The 19,720-nt window shown below is 36.8% G+C and overlaps 1 protein-coding gene across 2 annotated transcripts in view; it reads right to left on the bottom strand.

Moving 5' to 3' along the window:
- Positions 1-1,974: 1,974 nt before the first annotated feature.
- LOC149065805 (acetylcholine receptor subunit alpha-like) overlaps positions 1,975-19,720 on the bottom strand; it is a 228,961-nt gene continuing 211,215 nt past the window's right edge. Inside the window, exons 6-7 of one of the 2 annotated variants that reach the window (XM_089253678.1) lie at positions 8,263-9,162; positions 1,975-5,686 (exon numbers count right to left, since the gene is read on the bottom strand). In XM_089253678.1, coding sequence (XP_089109804.1) covers positions 5,489-5,686; positions 8,263-9,162 — 1,098 coding nt within the window. In that variant the 3' untranslated portion in view covers positions 1,975-5,488. The remainder of the gene's footprint in view (positions 5,687-8,262; positions 9,163-19,720) is intronic. The other variant, XM_089253679.1, reaches the window with a different exon arrangement.

Raw genomic sequence — 19,720 nt, 5'->3', positions numbered from 1 at the left:
ATACTAAGAATACTGAAACACTGGCAGTTTTTTAACAAATATTATAATTTATATGTAATGGTCGTTATAATATTTGCAATAAGAAATCTGCTTAGAATAAAAACGTAATACTATTTTTTTCCATGTTCCTACACGTTTATGTGATCTCAGGTAAACTTCTAAATTTTTGTTTGGTTGTGTTTAAAATTTTTCTGGTTAAGCCATTAAAGAAATTTTTTATTTTTAATCTACAAACATTAGTGGTTATGGTACTGTTATTTTCGAGACTATTTTTTTTGTGGACCGCCCGTATTTCTTCACAGTTAGCATATGTTTCCTGTATTTCTGGCAAAAACACTTCATTAACATGAGCACACTAGAAAAATGTACTATTTAATCACAAGCACTACTTCTATAAATTCATTTTCTTTCAAGTTAAAAGCTACTAGTCCATATACTCATCCTAATATCTACGGCACATACACGCACACACACAAACATTGAAACACAAGTATATATGAACCATCGAAACATTATTTAAATTCTATTAAATCTACACACAATTTTCAAAGTTGATCATACAATAAGAATTTTTTTTAGAAAAATAAACACACAAGTTATAGCCCTTATATAATCGCAATAAATCTCTCACAATCAATAACTTACTCCTTTTGACGTTCACAAACGAGCTTCTCATCGGAGATGTCACAATACAGAGTCTTACTTGACGAACTTTCAGTCTATTTATAGATATTGGGCATTTCATGCATCCAAACTCTTTTGTTTTGTTTCGGTCCAGTAATTCGATAGAAAATAAGAAAGCGATTGATCACTTATTGCGACACGTTCTGCCTTGGTTTTTTTAAATAATTTTCTGTTGGAACTTCAGCACATATTATCAAGAAAGTCATCGCTAGAGAGAACATGGTATTCCAAATGAAGCCTGATTTACTGACGTATCCAGCAACTATTTTTGTTGTATAGATAAATTATGCATCCGTATGTACTAAAGATGTGTGGGTTGCATCTACATTTAGAATGCATTACAATATATGGATTTGCTATTCTTTTTTTTTATAACGTATAAGGATTACTGTTTCTTGTGTGGATTGTTTATATTGCATTGCAAAAACACTGTGGATTTTCAGTTCTTATCTCAATTAATATTTAGTTATAAGCCTAAAATGATGAATGAATTTCGATAAAAATGTTGAAAAAATATTTTATAATATTTGAATTTGAACCATTTTGGTTCCGTCTGAATTAAATTTTGAATTTTTGAACTAGAAAAATTTCATAATTTTAATCCATTAACTTTTATTAAGTTATACAGTATTAAGTTATATCAGTTTTACAGTTATATATTTGATATTTAATTAGAAACTACCTAAGATTTCATTGCAAGTATGGTTTATTAAATTTCGAAAAAAAAAGTGTAACATTCCTTGTGCTCTTAAAAGATGGACTAATTTTTGTTTCCGATTCTGAATTTCAAGCTGTAAACAGAAGCTTCTAACATTTAATGTATAACTATTAATATTTATTGTGGAATAAGCTCTCGATACATAATCATTGGCATTCATTGATGCCTCATGAATATGGAGGCAATAATAGTCTTATATACACAACTGCAATGTACTGATTATCTCGATTGGCCCCATTGAAAATACTGCATGAAATACTTCGAGACAGGCAAATGAAGAGAAGAAAAAGCTTCCGTTTTATGGATATTCTTCCAGAAAGCTTTTCCTTATTTTTCAAGTGGGAAACACGTAGGGACGCATTGGTCAAAGACTTGTGGCACTTCTGTTTGACGTCATTAAAATACGCGTGATGGCTTACGATTTCCCGATAATTTAATATATTACATAGCGATAAATCACAGCCCATTTCAATTGTATCGTAGTTCTTCTTGCAGCAGTAATCCTTTTCTAAAATTGGTACAGTTTCAATAGTACATTGCAGCTCTTTAATTTTTTTTTTCGGCATAAAAGCTAAAATGAAATATTCTGTTTCAAAGGAAAATAATCGAAGAGCTTATTCATAAAATGAAATAAACATTCCGTATTTAACGATTGGCTTATCTCTTCCGTCATTTGACTGGAAAAAAAAACACCACTATTTTGCTGAGTAATTGAATTGAGTTGAAACATCCATTAGAATCTCTAGAACAATTCACATGAATTAGCTTTCGTTTTATATTATAAAACTTGTGAACAGAAACCCGACATGAAACGACGATACCCCCTCGAACAAGATAACAAATTATATTTGAGAAATATTATCAAAACTGTTGATATTTAATGGAACGACCTACGTCCAGTATTTGGTCCCAAATTAACGGCCTTCTGTTTGGCGAGATTTTGCTTCGATTGTGATAATGACAGGTAATTTAAACCTACAATTAGCGATAGTTAGATTGATTCCTTGTTTTCGTCTCAATGGAATATGGTCTACCGAATATTACCCAAAGTTTTTATAAACTAGTCACTTCTTTCTAGTTAACACTAATGGAAACGTGGTATATAAACTTACCTTAACTTATGTATATAATAATTGTGAATTCGTGCTTGCATCTTCAAAGTCCTGTAAAATCTGACTATGTGATTAATTGCATTTTCAAATGAAACTCAAACAAATTTCCCATTTTACACGAAAGAAAAACTATAAATACCGGAACTATATGTATAATTTTAGTGCATGATTTATGAAATATTTTTAAGAAACAAAATTCTATTTCACACTCAATTAATGCTTAAAAGTTCAACCATGTTCTCTCTCATGTTATCAATATCAGACAATTCATGTTATCAATTATAGGCATTTTTTCTTACGATTTGAAATATAATAACCATTTCACCTCAGTTAATCTTCAGATAAAATGACCTAAACTAATGTCACACAGTAATAAACATTCAATAAAGTTTTCTGTTGATAATTACTCTTTGAGTACTGGACCACCACCGAAGAAAATTTAGTGCTTTTTCTTTAGTACAAATTTTGATTATTCTGCCAAAAAGTGGAAAAAAGTTTTGAAATGTGCCGTGATTTAAAATTTGCTTCCAAGAAAACTCGTAATTTTCTAGTACTTACGCGTATATATATATATGTAAAAATCATCTCTCGTCAATACAGTGAAGTGCCATTTATATCTCTCGAAAAGTGCAAGAATCTTTGACCAATGAGTCGCTACGTGTGGTGTTCTTACCTAATACGTGGTTTTTCTTCTTCCAAAGTCCTCCATTATAATTTAGAAAATGTTATTTAGCCAAATATGATGCACTAAGATCTAATGCCGTTAGATCTAGAACTGTATGTGCATTCGAATTCTAATTATCCGTGATTTTTTTAATGTAAATAATTTCAGTCGTGGTCCAGTAAAAGAGTATTTTACATATAATGTTTCGCATATATATATATATAATATGATTCTATTTAATAATATATATATATACACATCAGAACCTAACAAATATTAAATGCATACATCACATACAATCACACGGGCGAAATGATAATTATACGGTGACACTTATTATAGGGTATACAATTCAGAGTTAATTAGTATTTACATCATAACATATATGTATACATATTTTTCACAGACTGCATCTTAGGACATTGCTACGAAACGCTGAATTCCATCAATTGCAAAAGCTTAATGGCAAGCCATACGTTTCTGTTGAAAGAAAAAAAAATGTGAAAGTTAAAGAATATGATTTTAAATTAAATTTTTGTTTTTTGTGTTAGAAATTAAGTGTACTGCCACGATATTTTTTAAAATTTTATTTCAGTATTATTTATACACTACTACTTATAGCGAAAGCTCTTTTAAGGCTTCAAGAATCCTTGTCATTTAAAAAACATCTCTCTTACAGATACCATTTCGGAGTTGGACGGTAATTTCGGCAAGCTCCATTGAGGATTAACAAGTTATATGCTATAAGGTTAGATTTCATTATTATTGGACCATGTGCAACCGCTGTATAAGATATCTCTTTTCCAATGATTTTTTTCCTATTTACATACGCATACTCTTAATTAAAATGAATTAGGTTTCTAGACAGTAATTTATTGAGTTGGTTGACGGAAATCTACGAGTAAATATTCTTTTAATGGTTGATAGGAATAAAATTCTGCCCTCTGAAGAATTTTGATTTTAATTAACTTATTGAGTTAAAGACTTCAGAATAGGCTTTTTATGTGCTTAAATATATTGATGATGAATAAGATGGATGATCATCATCATAAAGAAGAAAACTTCAAGCATATTTCACTTGAAATGATAAGATCACTATCAAAGAAATAACTATAATAATGATGTGATAATGCATAAAAAAGAGGATTTATTCTCTACTTTTGGTAACTATATCGAATGTAATGATTAGAATGTAACATGGCAGTGAAATAGTTACAGTATTTAACTCACACTTCACAATTGTTTTGACTCACTCTTTACCCCCAGCTAAAGAAACCCGTTTCATTTCCAGGAACAATGCAGCATGCCACTTTCCCAATTTTCTAAACTGGATGATGGCTTTCTGGGGAAATTTTCAATGGATGAACTGGGAAGATTCTCTATTTTCACCCTCTCTCTAATAAAATATATATAGTCTTTCACTCATATACATTCCTCAGAAAAAGATCAACAAATCATGCACGCGTTATGATAACATCCATTCGAAAATAATAGATGGCGTTTATTTTCCACAACTCCAATCCATAATCGCACATTTGGATACATTCCCCTACTAAATGATGATTGTGCAAAACTAAATTTTTGACGCACTTTTCGTACCACAGTTACTGAGAGATTAGCAATAGTTGAAATTGTACGGTGAGGGAAAAGAATAAAAAAATAAATTTAATTTTTAATTTGTAAACTTAAAATGAGGTTTGTGTTGCATTAAATGAAGCAAATAATAGATCTAATGATTTTAGAGCGTTCAATAAATATACTATTGGATAGAAAGTGCGTAATTTACCATTTAAGATACTGGTGGGATATTTTGAAGTTATTTAACAATTTTTTTTTAACTTTCAACAGCTACGCGAATGACTCTTAAAACCGCTAACATTACCACCGTGACTTTTGTGCAATTCTTATTACTTATTTTTTTAATACAAGAAAAAGAGTCCGTTTTTGCAGTAGATATTGATGTTTTTTTTTTTGTTCTACTAATGGATATAACAAAAGCGGCTTCAGAATTCCACCGTTTCGTGGCGAAAGACATGGGACGCGCATGTTAATAACAGCAATACATCCCGGTATAAATGACGCCCCGTATACATGATATAGAATCGAGCGAAACGTCAATGTTCTTGTATATGTATTTCACAATACATACAAAGAACATATTAAAAAAAAAAAAATGTCCACAGCAGGAGTATTCTGCATCAGTTTCATAGTCATTTATGGAGTTCATGGAATATTGTGGTGATGTCCCTTCTTGTCCGATGTCGATCTTGTCCTGTTTTCTTTTGAGTGAGTGACTGTGGTTCGGCGAATTCACGAGAGTCTCCTGTGATGGTGGAATGTTGCCATAGCTACTTCAGACATCATCATGTCGATAGGTTCCCGTGTGTCGTATAAAGTCGGAGCGTGTAGGATGATGCCACATGTTCCAACGAGTACAGCAACAGAGAATATCCAAAGGAAGAGTCGGTCCAGAACCATGGCCACGTATTTCCAATCTTCCTTTACCTGCTCAATATTAGAAAGCAAAAAAAGATCTCACACGATGAGTAGCAGTTTTTCAGATAAGCATGAATTTTCAGAATATTTGTTTCTGATGGGTATGTGAAAACTTTTGTGTATATATGGTTTTGCCAAATTTGCCAGCAGTATTTAGGGGATTTTTATAATTGACACCTGATAGCACATTCTCAGCATCGATCAAATAAAAATCCGTCCAAAATAAAATACTACAGGGTGAGAGAGATTCTTATAGAACCGGCAAAATGACTCGCTCTAATAATTCCGTAGTTGATGCATGTAACCCCGTGGGTCTCAAACTTTTGCCACCGGCGGCTCCCTTGCCCGATTCATGGTGAGGTGCGGCTCCCCAGAACAATTTGGTAAATATTTTCTCATACAAAAGAACCACTTCAAATCATAAAAATAGGCACACACAAATAAATATCTCCAGCTTGCCGCGACGCCTCTGACAAAGGTTGGCGAGGTCCCTAGGAGCCACCACGCACACTTTGAGAAACATTGATGTAACCGCTAAACATTGGAACACAATAATCTCTCGACTTTTTAGAATGGAATAGTCGAATAATTTGTTTGCAGGTGGCACAAACAGGTGACAGCACATATGGTGCTAAGTTCAAGGACACATAAGCCCCAAGATTTTCAGACCTCAGAGGCATTGATTTCTTTTTTATGGGGGTTTTCTGAAAAAAAGAGCGTAAACATCGAGCATCGAAGGACCAGAGACACTCTGCTTCACATCTTGGAGAGGCATTGAAGAGTTCCGGAAGGATGGGCGTATACCAGAGTGTACACAAGCAAACCTCACACTCGCACATTGCGAAATTCGAAGAATAACATTCCTGCTTCGATCAAGAAAATGATCAAAGGAACACTGCAACACATCACTGAGAATATGAATTATCGAGTGGCTGCGTGCCTCCAAGAAAACGGCACCCTCTTTTAACACCTGTTCTACTCACAATGAATGGCACTCGAACGTACAGTACAACAATCCAAGGTCCGTCATATATCAAGCACATAATTACATGTATGATATCTTTTACGATGTACCTCATTTTGTGGGGCCGGTTCTATATGTATACGATTAATTGGCTATCCACAAATCCCTAGACAAATATTGCGGAAATCTTATGTTAAAGTCAAATCATTAAAAAACAAAATGAAAAATACCTAATGGGATAAATTGAATGGCACTAAAACCAATCGATATAATAGAATTTTTACTTTAAATAATTCTCGAAAAACGATGCAGATTCGAACCTTGATCATACATTGACACGATACACTAATATTAAGCGGAGTCTATAAATTTTATCAATTTAATTGTTTGTATCGTATGTGAATTTTGTACCCTAACCATGTCATTGAATTTCGGAATATTTCGAGTCCCATTTCAGGATACCGTTGATAATTTGGTTAACTGTCACAATAAACGAATGGCTTTTTGATAACGCTGAGTGTTGTGCTACTTTCTCTGTATCGAAGTTTCGATAATAGTCATAGCTTTATTGAACCCTCTAGCAAGATATTATCATTAATAGTATTGTGTTCACTGCTTGAGACGTTCGTATAGGAACGTTGAATCAAAGAAAGCACATTCGAATGCACACTTTTAATAATTGGAAACTCTATAGGTACTTCTCTTATTACTGTTAATAGTGGCAACATTTGAGCATTTATTATACAAATAGTTATAAATAAGTAATTTTTAGAAATGAAATGTTTTTTTTTTCATTTCCCTTGAGCACTTTTTTTAGTGTTTGCGCCTAAACACGTTAATTGTGCCTTTATATTGCTATGCATAAAATAACGTGTTCTATCACTCTTGAAAGTTCCTCCTATGAGTTTGAAATCCCTCTGTAGATTCACTGGATCATCATCACTTTATTACGAAGAGAAAGTGTAGAACAGTGTAACTCGGCTTATACAAGTTTTTCGGCTAACGAAGATTTTTTTCGTGACTTTTCTGACCTACTAAAAAAATGAACATTTTCGTTGATATGTATGCATGCGTTAACATGAAACAGCCGCGTCGAGAGATTACTATCACTTGAGCCCGATTAACTCTCACACACATGCCCACCTCGGAATCTCATTTTAAATGTACCTCCACTTCTCATTCCGAAAGTTTTTGAATCACTTTATGTAAAACGAAAATAATAGCCGGATCCCTTAGCCGTGATTTTTCTTTTCTGTGAGAGGGTAAATTTCCCAATTTTTCTCAATTCGAATACCTCAGCAAATACTGCACTTAAAACATAAGATTTATGTTTTTGGGATCAGAAGAGACAGGACAACAACTTTCCTATTGGAAGTTGGGGGACAGGGGATTGTATAAAAATTTATATTTTTTATTTTGTACCACACTGTATTTCCATTCTCAAAACTGATACAGAGTGATTTTTAAACATATTTTGAGCATTTTTTAAATTGGAACCATACCTCTACGACAAACGGTTCATGAAATAAAGGTAGCATTAGCACTTTCAGGGCACCCTATAAAAGATACCTGATGGCCCGTGCTATATTGATTTTGCTCAAAAGTTTCCGAGTAGTATACTTACGCTCATTTGGTCTTCGTATCGCCTAGTGTGGTCGGCAATGTAGTGTACGGATTCCATAGCTCTTTGCAGGTCAGGACAGAAATGGAGCCTCCTAGGAGGATCCATTATCAGAGGTGGACCGTCTTCCATGCCATCTCTGTCGTTTGCAGCGTCGGTTGAATGTGGCGGAGGAGGAGGGGCAGGAGTATCAGACAATCTTCCGTGAATACGACATCCGCTGTAATGAGCCGGTTCTAGGCCACCGGCCCCCTCGTAGCTGGGGCATCGATGCAAGCTGTTGTAATCTTGCAGCTCCGTCCCGTTACAGGTGCGTACCATGACTTTTGGTGGATGGTCGTTTGCGTCCGGATAAGCTGGCCTGCGCATGAGCAGTAGCCTCGGAAGCAAGTGCAGGAACACCCTCTTTACCCACGGGGCCATCTTATGGGTTGAAGGGGTTCTGAAATGGACGTTTAACACTACCACCGTTACACAGATGGATAGCGTCACCAAGATCATAGTAAACAGCAGATATTTTCCAAGTAAGGGTACGACCAGGGAGGTTGGTGGAATAATTTCGGCTAGCAGCAGGAAGAACACCGTCAACGATAGTAAGATCGAGATACTCAACGAGACTTTCTCTCCACTGTCTGAGGGCAGATAGAAGACGAGAACTGTTAGAAAGGATATCCCCATGCAAGGTATAATAAGATTCACTGTGTAGAATAAAGTTTTCCTTCTCATACTGATGTTGAAAGTTATATCAATATAAGGCTCTTCGCAGCACGTATAATATTTTTCGTTGCGGATGGCTGGGACATCCAGGATGTCCCACTCGACACTCAGATAGAACTCACTGAGATCTATTCCAATTTTCACAAGATTCGTTCCACTGACTTCATCTTTGTGTCGGAGATCAACCTGAAATATACAGGAAAAAAGGTAAGAAAATTAATTTTTGCTTAATTTATTGTATACCCGGGGGAAAAAAACATCGTTCAACTGAAGGACGTTTGTCAATTGGAAAAAAAGTTAAAAAAACATGTAAGAACATTAGAAACATTTATTAATTTGTTCAAACGTTTCAATCACGGGTGAAATTTTTCATGTTTATGTTTGTACGTAGAGTCAAAGCGTATAAGACAGGAGTTTTTCTTTAGCAGAGGCTTCCGAGATGGGTCGATCAAATCCACTAATAGCCAGGGATACTTAAGTCATGTCTCCTGAACCAAATTGATTCGCATGGGATTCCAAAAGAAATGTCATACGAAACTACTTATAGCCAAGAGTTTTTGAGCTATAGGTAACGATCCAAACTTGATTCACAGGGCTTCCGAGATGTGTCGTACAAATCCCATTACAGTCAAGGGCGAATTTAAAAAGTCGTCAAAAATAGATGAAGATATAATTTTAGACTTTATAAAGGCTTGCGGCGCTTACGTTAATTTCAGGGATTTTTAACCATGAGTAGTGACCCAAGCTTGTATCGCAGAGGTCACCGAGATGGGTCTTTTGAATCCACCAGGAGCTCTCAAACTATGATTCATGGCCCAAACTTGATTCGTATGGGTTTTCGAAATAGGTTGTACACATTCACTTACACTTACAGCTAGCAATTCTGGAGCTGTGGGTCCCTAATGGGTCATTATGGGGAAAACTTCTGCAATAGCAAGCATTCTGTTATAAATGCACTTACTACGTCACTAGTTTCACTAATTTCGAAGAACAAACAATCCCATGGATCTTGAAGCTGATCTTGTTGATTTTGGGTCGCGGTGAAAATATTAAGAATCCCTGGTATAAGACACAATAATAATCTAACTAATAACTCCCATTTTACTTTCTAAAATGGGAGTATACAGATAATTAATTTAATAACGTGATCCTCACGTATTCCCAAGGGATCAGCGTGAGCATAGATAAGGCAAGCTACAACCCAAGATACAGGGTTAGCGAGAAATAACTTCAGCCAGCTCCACTTCAAAGAGCTCTGTAGTCAGTTCTACTGCTTTAAATGAGATAAAATTTGCACTAAGACAGTTCAAATGATGTGTTTGTCATTCATTAAGTAAAAAAAAAATAGAACGAAAATCCGTCGATTGGTGGCGCTAGAGCACCCATATAAATATTAAATATGCCTACACATATGAATTTAATATGTAGCACTAAAACTGCTTAACTCCCCCCTCCATTTTAAACAATGTGATCTAATCGCTGGACAGTATTCGGTGCCATGTTCTAGATATTTTGAAAAAAACTCACTCGCTCTGCTGTGGAAAATATATGGTTTTGCGATTAGAGCACATTGTTAAAAATAGGGGGGGGGGGCATATTGAGCAGTTTTAGCACTACATACAACCTCTGACAATAAAGTTCGGTGAATGAAGTCAGAACGGCCGATCTGGCAACACTGGCGAAGCAAAACGCTGCACATGCGTAGCGGTTGGTGTTGACCATCTGCCGCCACCGTTGCTTGTTTGCAAGACTTGTTTTACAAAGTGCTTGTTTAGTGCGTTGGTTCTTAACTGAGAACAGGAAAATCCACAAGGAATTTCTACCTGAGGGAACGACGATGAATGCTGCAAGGTACATTGAAATTTTGACCCGTTTCATGAAACGTCTACGCAGGGTACGACCTCAGTACGCACAACAAGGTTCATGGTTTCTTGTTCACGACAATGCTCACCTTCACACAGCCAATATCGTCAAACAGTTCCTGGCAAAAAAGGGGGTGGTGCAAATTGAACATCCACCATACTCGCCAGATCTCAATCCTCCAGACTTCTTCCTATTCCCACGACTCAAACTCGCTTTGAAAGGAAAGAGATTTGATGATATTCCTGACATCCAACGAAACGTGACGAGGCTTTTAAACTCCATCCGAAAAGAAGACTTCTTGCAAAGTTTCAGGACATGTATAGGAGATCTCAGCGGTGCATAGTAATGGGAGGTGACTATTTCGAAGGACAGTAATGTAACTTTCGTTAACGTTTCATCTACGTTAATGTTACAGGACTATTCACCGAACTTTATTGTCAGAGGTTGTATTTAAACATTTACATGTGTAAGCATATTCAATATTTATATGCGGGCTCCAGTGCCAGGGTTGTAACTAGGATTTTTTACCGCAAGGAGCAAACATGATTTTTCCGCTTGCGGCAGTTGTCCCTTTGCCCCCCCCCCCTAGTTTCGGCCCTGTCCAGTGCCATCTATCAATTGGATTATTTTATTTAATAAATGACAAGCTGATCGTTTGAATTATCTGTTGTACAAATGCTGTCTCATTTGGAGCAGTAGAACGTACTCCAGAGCTCTCTGAATTGGGAAACTTTATTAAAACTTATTTCTTGCTAACCCTGTCTTTGAATGAATAGCAAGGTAAGACTAATATCCACAAGCAGCACCGAACATGATACTCGCCTCTGTCTCAGCAATATTTCGATTATAAGCACCTCATGAAATTTAATTATCTTGAATTAATGTTCACATGAACACAAACTTTTATCACAATTAATCACAAAAACACAATATCCAAAAGAGTCGTTGTACTCCGTTTTGAAATGCATGCGCTATCTTGGTTTTAAGGCAGAAAGATTGGTTCTGCGGTAAAAAGTACATAATATATCTTATCATAAATTTAAATGAAAGGTTGCACACACTGTTGTGGTTTTATTGTTAGTGAACTGACTTCTCTTCGATGACCAGCATTGTCATGATCTATGTAAAGAGAAACAAGATCACCAGCAAATGTTGATCATGCCTACACCTATGTACAAATACAGAAATATAAAACCAGCGGGAGGGAAATCCATTACAGCAGATAAAAAGAAAATAATGGATCTCGAGAAAACAAATGGATGGAAGAAAAGTCTAAGATAAGGAAAAAGGAGACAAAAAAAATCCAGGGAAACAAACAGAAGGAAACGATGCTCTCAGTGAAAAGATATTTCTTTTGTTCGCAACATAAACTAGAAGAAGGTATCGGAAGGCCGCTAGAACCAGCAAACTTGGTTAACAGTCTGGCCATTGTAAAAATAAAGTAAGAAGTACAGAAGTCGAATGTAGCGTTTACTTAATGGAATTTGTTCCATCTTGGGAAAGAGTCTCTGGCAAAAGTTGTTACAATATTTTTTTTTACTTTGAAATTCAATTTTCTGTCCAAGAGAGAAAACTTCGTGCTCTTCTGTTCCGAATAACAATGGTAATACGATGATGTGCTTGATGAACTAACTCTTGTGCCGTCACAGGACTTCATTACAGGCTCGAGATGGAGTTTAATTAAATGCGGGTAAACCATCTTCGATAAGAATTTCAAAGAGAGTTAGTTTACTTTTTGAATCGGTAATATTTTTTTTCACCCGTTTGATGTTTCAAACTTTCGACTGAAGCAAAATACAAAACTCGAATTTTGAAATGAATAAATATGACTTGAAATGAATATTTTGAAACATCAAAATTTCTTTAATGGACATCTTGAATAATATACAGCTGAGAGACTTTCGAAACCTTTATAACGCTAAGAATTGCGTGATTGCAGTCAAAACGATCACTGTACAAACTACAACCTAATTACACACCTGGAGATGAAAACATTTTTTTATTGTGATGTGCCACAATTATTTAATAAACCTGAAGGCTAGTTAAACCAGAATTTATACATTCTGAAGCTAACTTTTGAAGGTTACAGATTTCTCTATGCTCTTCAAACTTTGTCGAACAAACTTCATCTCACCACCACTATACTGAAACGATGATCTTCCCCATACAAAGCAATCACAATAATCACTCGACCCCGCAAAAGTAGAAAACGAAAAAAAAAGGACCCTTCACATGTGTAAGATTGGGGGTCGCTTTGGTGATAATTACCGGCATGGCAACTTTTTTCCCCTCGTAGGGAAAAAAAGGTGGGAGAGAAGCTCCTCACACAAAAAAAGGCCCATCTTTCTTGGGGTGGATTGGTGGTCGACACTGACCTTCTCTCCCATAATCCTTTGCGCTGCGAAAACTACTGCAAGCTCCTTCGTCAGCCATCTTGAATCAAGCACTTGCGTTCAACCCACGTAACCAGTGACGACTTCCGGAAAGAAGAGGGGGATTACTGGCATAAACTAAACGTCATGTGAATGGTTTGTAGTGAAAATCCGCGTTACGGGGAACTTCCGGGATGTTTTATTGCACATGTGAACGGGGCTTTAGTCTCGTATTTCTGTGGGTAAAATGTACATTGTGATCCAAAAATCACAAGACTTTGAAAACTTAATAACTTTTTAAACATGTATAATAGAAGGATACAGTTTTTACAGATATGCTTAGAGAAATCTAGTTTATTTTTCATAACTAAAAAAAATTTATAGTTGCATTTTTGTTCAAAAGATGGCGCTAATGTATATAATGTATAATATCAGAAAGCACCTTGGCTGGGTCGTACGTTGCAAGATCGAAGCGCTAATGTATACTCGCCTTTACATGCATTTCATAAGCAGACAAGCTCATTGTGTAACATCAGGGAAAGGGTGTTGCTCAGATTTTTTTTTTCTCAGATTAAGATTTTTCTGTAAGAGAAACGTTTCTGTTAAAGGGTTCGATACAACTTGATCTGTAGACAAGAACTTGTCTTGAACTGTTTTATAAAAACAATCGACAAATTTATAATTTTGCGTACCATCGAACAATGCAGGGCATTAAAATTGGAAAAGAATCGATGACAATTTCAGCACTGAGGAAACGATGAAAGGATCGAGGAAACAGGCTCTTTGGAAGATCGTCCAAGAAGAGGGAGATCAAAAAAGTTCATTTCGTTTATGAGGTCGAAAACGACTTCGGCACACAACCGACATCTTCATCAGCACTGGGTGAATGCAGTGCGCGTGCAATTTCACGGTGCAATGGTGACAAACACCGGAATTTCTTATGGAAGTGTGTGGTGATCTCTTAGGATGTTGCAAAGAAATATACGTACATTTTGTACAGATTCAGCACGTGTAAGATGTGAAACCAACTAATTTTACAGCACGTGAGCATTTTTAAAAGCGAGTTTTTTTTTCTTGAAAATCGAAGATAATGCAGACTACTTCACCAAACACTCTGGCCATATCCTATATTGCCATTAATGAGATGGGTTGGAAATGAAGGCGCTGTCTCTCTGTGGTCGCCTCAAGTTCGTTAGGGAAAAATACACTGCTCAAAACAATTAGGGGAGCACATGGTTTTAACAAAATTACGCAAAGATGTATACCGATAAGTAACATAAAATGAATCATCCATAATTTAAAGCCTAGCAGGAAACGGAAGAAGAAAACTTCATATGCAAATCAAAGTTCATGACGTCAAAAAACAGAAAAAGGAGATAAGGGCAGAAATCGGGATGTTGCAGAAACGTCTGTTTTACTGCCGTAACTGTGAAATTCGATTGCGCAGTATTTTTTTTTTGAGACAAGGTGACTTGAGGATGTCTCAACAACGTGATTTACCGGAATCCATGGCATGGCGTGTTATAGGCAGACTGGAATCCGGGCAAACACAACGTAGTGTCGCGGACGCTGTTGGAGTCGCCAGAAGTGTTGTTGCAAGGCTGTGGAATCGATTCCAAGAAACAGGAAATGTTAGACGTCGACCAGGGCAAGGTCGGCCACGCGCCACTACAGCAACTGATGACCGGTATATACGGTTAACAGCCCGTCGAAACAGAACAGGGAATGCTACGCAGCTGCAAAGACGGTTGCTCTTGGCAACAGGACGAAGGGTGTCCAGCCAAACAGTACGTAATCGGCTTCATGAGGGAGGGCTCTATGCACGTAGGCCAATGGTCTGCATTCCGTTGACCCCACGCCACCGTGCGGCCCGAAGAAGATGGGCTGCTGAACATCGAGATTGGGAGCAACATGATTGGAGCCAAGTGCTGTTTACAGACGAGTCCCGATTCAGTCTGGAGTGTGACACCCGACGTGTTCTGGTATGGAGGGACAGGGGCACTCGAAATAACCCCGCATTCGTTCGTGAAAGGTCACAATACAGACGAGCTGGTTGGATGGTATGGGGTGGAATCAGCATAGGCGGACGTACGGACCTGCATATCATTCGGAATGGCACTTTGACGGCCCGAAGGTATGCAGACGAGATACTGCGACCTCATGTCATCCCTTACGCTGGAGCCATTGGAGATTCCTTTGTTTTCCAGGATGATAATGCCCGACCGCATAGAGCTCGTCTGGTGGAGAACATGCTTGAAGCTGAAACAATACAGCGTATGGAATGGCCAGCGTGCTCTCCTGAGGACGCCGCATTGCTGCGCGACCAAGGCCGCCTGTTACTGTCCGAGACTTGCAGATTGCACTTCTTGAGGAGTGGAACAGTATTTCCCAAAGTCTGATCGATAACCTCATCGCATCCATGGCAAACAGGTGTGCAGCAGTCTTAGCTATTCGAGGATACCACACGCCCTATTAAAACTCATGCATCATGTCTAAACAGTACTTTTTTTTATCGTTTACATGTAACCAAATTGTTGCCCTAAATCATCTTTTCATGTTTTTCCATATTTTCAAAGAATTAAAGCTTAATTCCAAATTTTTTTACGTCTTTTTTCTGTATTGCGCATTGATACGCGTGTACTATCCATTGTATGCCAATACGTGGCTGTCTCGCACGGTTTTCTTCACTTTTTTGCTTGCTCCCCTAATAGTTTTGAGCAGTGTAGTTTATCGATATCCTCTCTCGGATTTGAACCCGGGACAGGAACATTCACGGTGGTGGACGAGCATCTAACCACCATGCCACTCGGGCGACGATAATACGGACTGGTTCTCAAATGTCTTGTGGCACACTTTTCACTAAGTGGAAGTTACAAAACTGCCGCATATGGGCAACAGAGAACCCACATGACAAGTGGTGGGAAAAACCTCTTTATGACCTAAATGCGACAGTATGGCGTGGGTTCATAGTTTCCTTCGTCACACACGTTGGTCCTTTTTTCCTTTGAGGAAATAAACAGAGGTAAATGACAAACAGGTGAGCCAATGACTGAGACAGGTGAGCCATATGTGTAGCGTTTTTAAAGAATAAAGTGCCATTCCTCACTTGAAAGAAAAGCAAGTGCTCCCTTCAATAACGTTCATACAGGATGGAGTGCCTCCGCACGTCGCTAATCCTGTGAAGACAATTTTCAAGACATTTGGAGAGAATAGTGTTCTGATTCGGTGTTTTCTGCACGAACGGCCCCGCCAAGGTCAAGGCCGTAGCGAGGGGGGAACTTGGGGGTTTGGTCCTCTCCCGAAATGTGAGAAAATGACCGAAAGAAGAGAAAAAAAAATAAAAATGGCCAAATCTATTGTTCCATCAATTTGGTCCTCCTCCGAACGAAATTTCTGGCTACGGGCCTGCCCAAGGTCTTCGTATCTTACACCTCGTGACTTGTGGTTATAGGGTTATTTGAAATCCCGCGCGTACAGAGATCGACCTACGTGATTGGATCAGTTGAAAAATGCTATATGCCATCAAGTTTCAAGGATACTTTTCAAAATGCTATTCAGTGATGTGCAGGGTGTTTTTTTTATCGTCTGACGGCTCTACTTCATAACGATGGGCATCACATTAAAAACATTTATACACTGATTATTTCCTCAGAATGAACTGTATATCATTGAAAACTATTTTCTCAACTGCAACGCTATCTGTTGAACAAAGTTTTTAACAATACAATTTTTGTATTATGAAAAATAAAATCCTACATGTTTTTTCAAGCATATCTGTGGAAACCGCATCTTTCTATTGTACATATTTGAAAAGTTATAAAGTTTTCAAAAGTCTTTTGACTTTTGGATCATTCCGTATTTTGGTGGTGGTAGTACCACAAACGGTGGAACATTCAGTTCCCCGTTCTTTGCTTTGAGATAAGGAAGAGAGCAAGTAGGGTCGCCACGAGAGTAAGCCGATCCAGCAAGCAATATTCGTCAAGAGAAATGGGCTCAAATACACTTTCACCATCCTATATAGAATTTGTCGGTCTATACAAAGCATTCAATAATCTTTTCAAAAATCAATCTTTTTATATAATATCTCTAAATAAGTATATCACTGAATTCAAGCTTACGACATTTCTTCTATTTTAAATCATATTGTAACTTGCAATTACCATAAAAGATTTTATATAACTATATTCTAAACTCAACAAACTTCCCACATTTCATCTTCTCATTTTTATGTGAGCCATATTTTAGTTCTTATTTTACCAGTTAAAGTTGTCCGTACATTTTTCTGACCTCTAGTTTATTTCTAGTTTATCCTATTTGAGTGGCAGTGGCGAAATTTCATTCCATTATATTTGTGACCACATATGCACACTTTGTAATTCTGGGCTCAATGGAAATATTGAACATATCCTTTTTCATTGTACTTTTTCCCGCGTTTACCGTAATAAATATATTTTACTACGTTGTCTACTTATTGATTTCACTGAAGTTGAATTAATGCATATCAATAAACTCACAAGCGGGGGGGGGGGGGGTGGACTTGGGGGTCTGGTTTCCCCCGAAGTACGAAACAAATGCCTAAAAGAGAGGGGAAAAGATTGCCAAATCTATTCTTCTATCACTTTGGTGCCCCCGAAATGCAAGTAGTTCCCCCTCCGAACGAAATTTCTGGCTACGGGCCTGTCATCAAATAGAAATTGTATATCAGATTTACACAATTGCTGAAGGTTTTCACACACACACACACACACACGCACGCACGCACGCACGCACACATTTCCATTTCTAAGTCTTTAACGTTTTTGCGTTTTATATTGTATATTTTATATATATCTTTCATTTTGCTTTTAATCTTATATGTTAAGCGTTCTTTACTTTTAATTTCTAAATCTTAATTTTTTTTGTTTCATTTGTCACACAATTTACTTCATGTTAATATCTTTACTTCACAAAATAATATAAAAACATCATAATAACCATAATTGAGATAGACGGCTTTTTTCTCAGCTCAATGTATCAAGGAAACAGATATTTTTCTGGATATTATGCTGAGATGAACTCGAAAAGAAAAGTAATCTGGTCTTCACCGGGACTCGAGCCCAAGCCCTCTTGCAAACCGGGCAAGCATGCTGGGGGGTCATTTGCTGAAGTAAAAAGAGGCTACTAATGCTTCTACTTCAGCGCCTCACGCCACAGTGCCTGAAATAAAGAAGGCACGTTCGTGTCTCCAGTGGTATACATGGTAGCATGCTTACACGGTTTTACAAGAGGACCTGGGATCTAGTCCCGGCGGAAACCAAATGACTTTTCTTCCCGAGTTCACCCTAGCATAATATCCAGAAAAATTTCTGTTTTTTTGATACTTGTAGTGGGCTGAGAAAAAACACGTCTATCTCAATTATGGTTATTATGGCGTTTTTATTATTGTTCTTGTCAAAAAATTCCGATGTATTTTAAACAATTATAGTGTTCCCAACCTTTGTAACGGGTTAATGGCCTACATGCAAAAAAAAAAAAAAAAAAATCATTATTATTATCGCTAAATATTAAAAACAAAAACTAACCTATATTATAAACTCCAGAGAATTTCCAACAAACATAGGAAATCGAAAAATAAAATCCATTGATCAAAGTACTACTTTCCTAGAAAACCAATTTTATACACAGATTTCGAGTAATTCCGCACAATGTATTTTTTTTTCCTTGGTTATTTTATCACACAGCACATCGTGTTTCCGGAATCGCAGACATTGAATATCAATTGAGCGCGGCTCTAATATACAATCGTGAAGAGATTCAAATGCACACACCCATACATATATATATACACTAGTTGTCTGACGGGCACCCTATCACCTAACAAGCATTTTATAAAGAATCTTTTCTCAGTAGGAAAAATATAAAACAAATAACTAAATTAAAAAAAAAAAAATCGGAATTAGACGCAAATCTTTTTCTCATTTTCTCTTTGCCAAATCATTAGTATCCGAAACATCTCCCGTATTTTTCTTTTACTTTGTTTCCTCCTAAGGAAAGGGAGAAAAAACGAAAAATAACGTTGTGTGGGTTGTAGGAAACAGGAGAAAATTTCCATAACGATTCCCGGTTTTTCTCCTACTTTTCGATTCCTTTTTCCTGTTATTCTTTTTTCTTTTTAATCTTAACGATTTGAGTGAGAAAGTGATGCCTCGTGTATCGGATAGCAATCGTTAACAAGAAAAGCACTCGACTACCGGTTAAAGCTTATTTTTTAAGTTTATTGATTTGAAAGCAAGGCATTTTTTTTTTTTTTTTGTTGTCGTTTCGTAACCTGCTTGATACTTGATTTCCTTTTATTTGTTATACTGTTATTGCTTTTGATTTCTAAGGAAAGACTTGTAAGAAATCTTTCTTTAGCGACGTGCTCTATTATTATTATTATTTTTGTTTCGGCTAAAAGTCGCGTCTAATCCTCTCTTCTCTCTCTCCTCAATTATTTTAGATTCAACCAGTTAAATTTTCTTCTGATTATA

The sequence above is a fragment of the Pholcus phalangioides genome, unplaced genomic scaffold (assembly GCF_987345545.1).
Source record: "Pholcus phalangioides strain wild (caught in Gottingen) unplaced genomic scaffold, Ppha-v1.0 ptg000039l_1, whole genome shotgun sequence".
Lineage (NCBI taxonomy): Eukaryota > Metazoa > Arthropoda > Arachnida > Araneae > Pholcidae > Pholcus > Pholcus phalangioides.
Note: the sequence above shows the minus strand (reverse complement) of the source record. Positions and strands in the feature narration are given on the sequence as shown.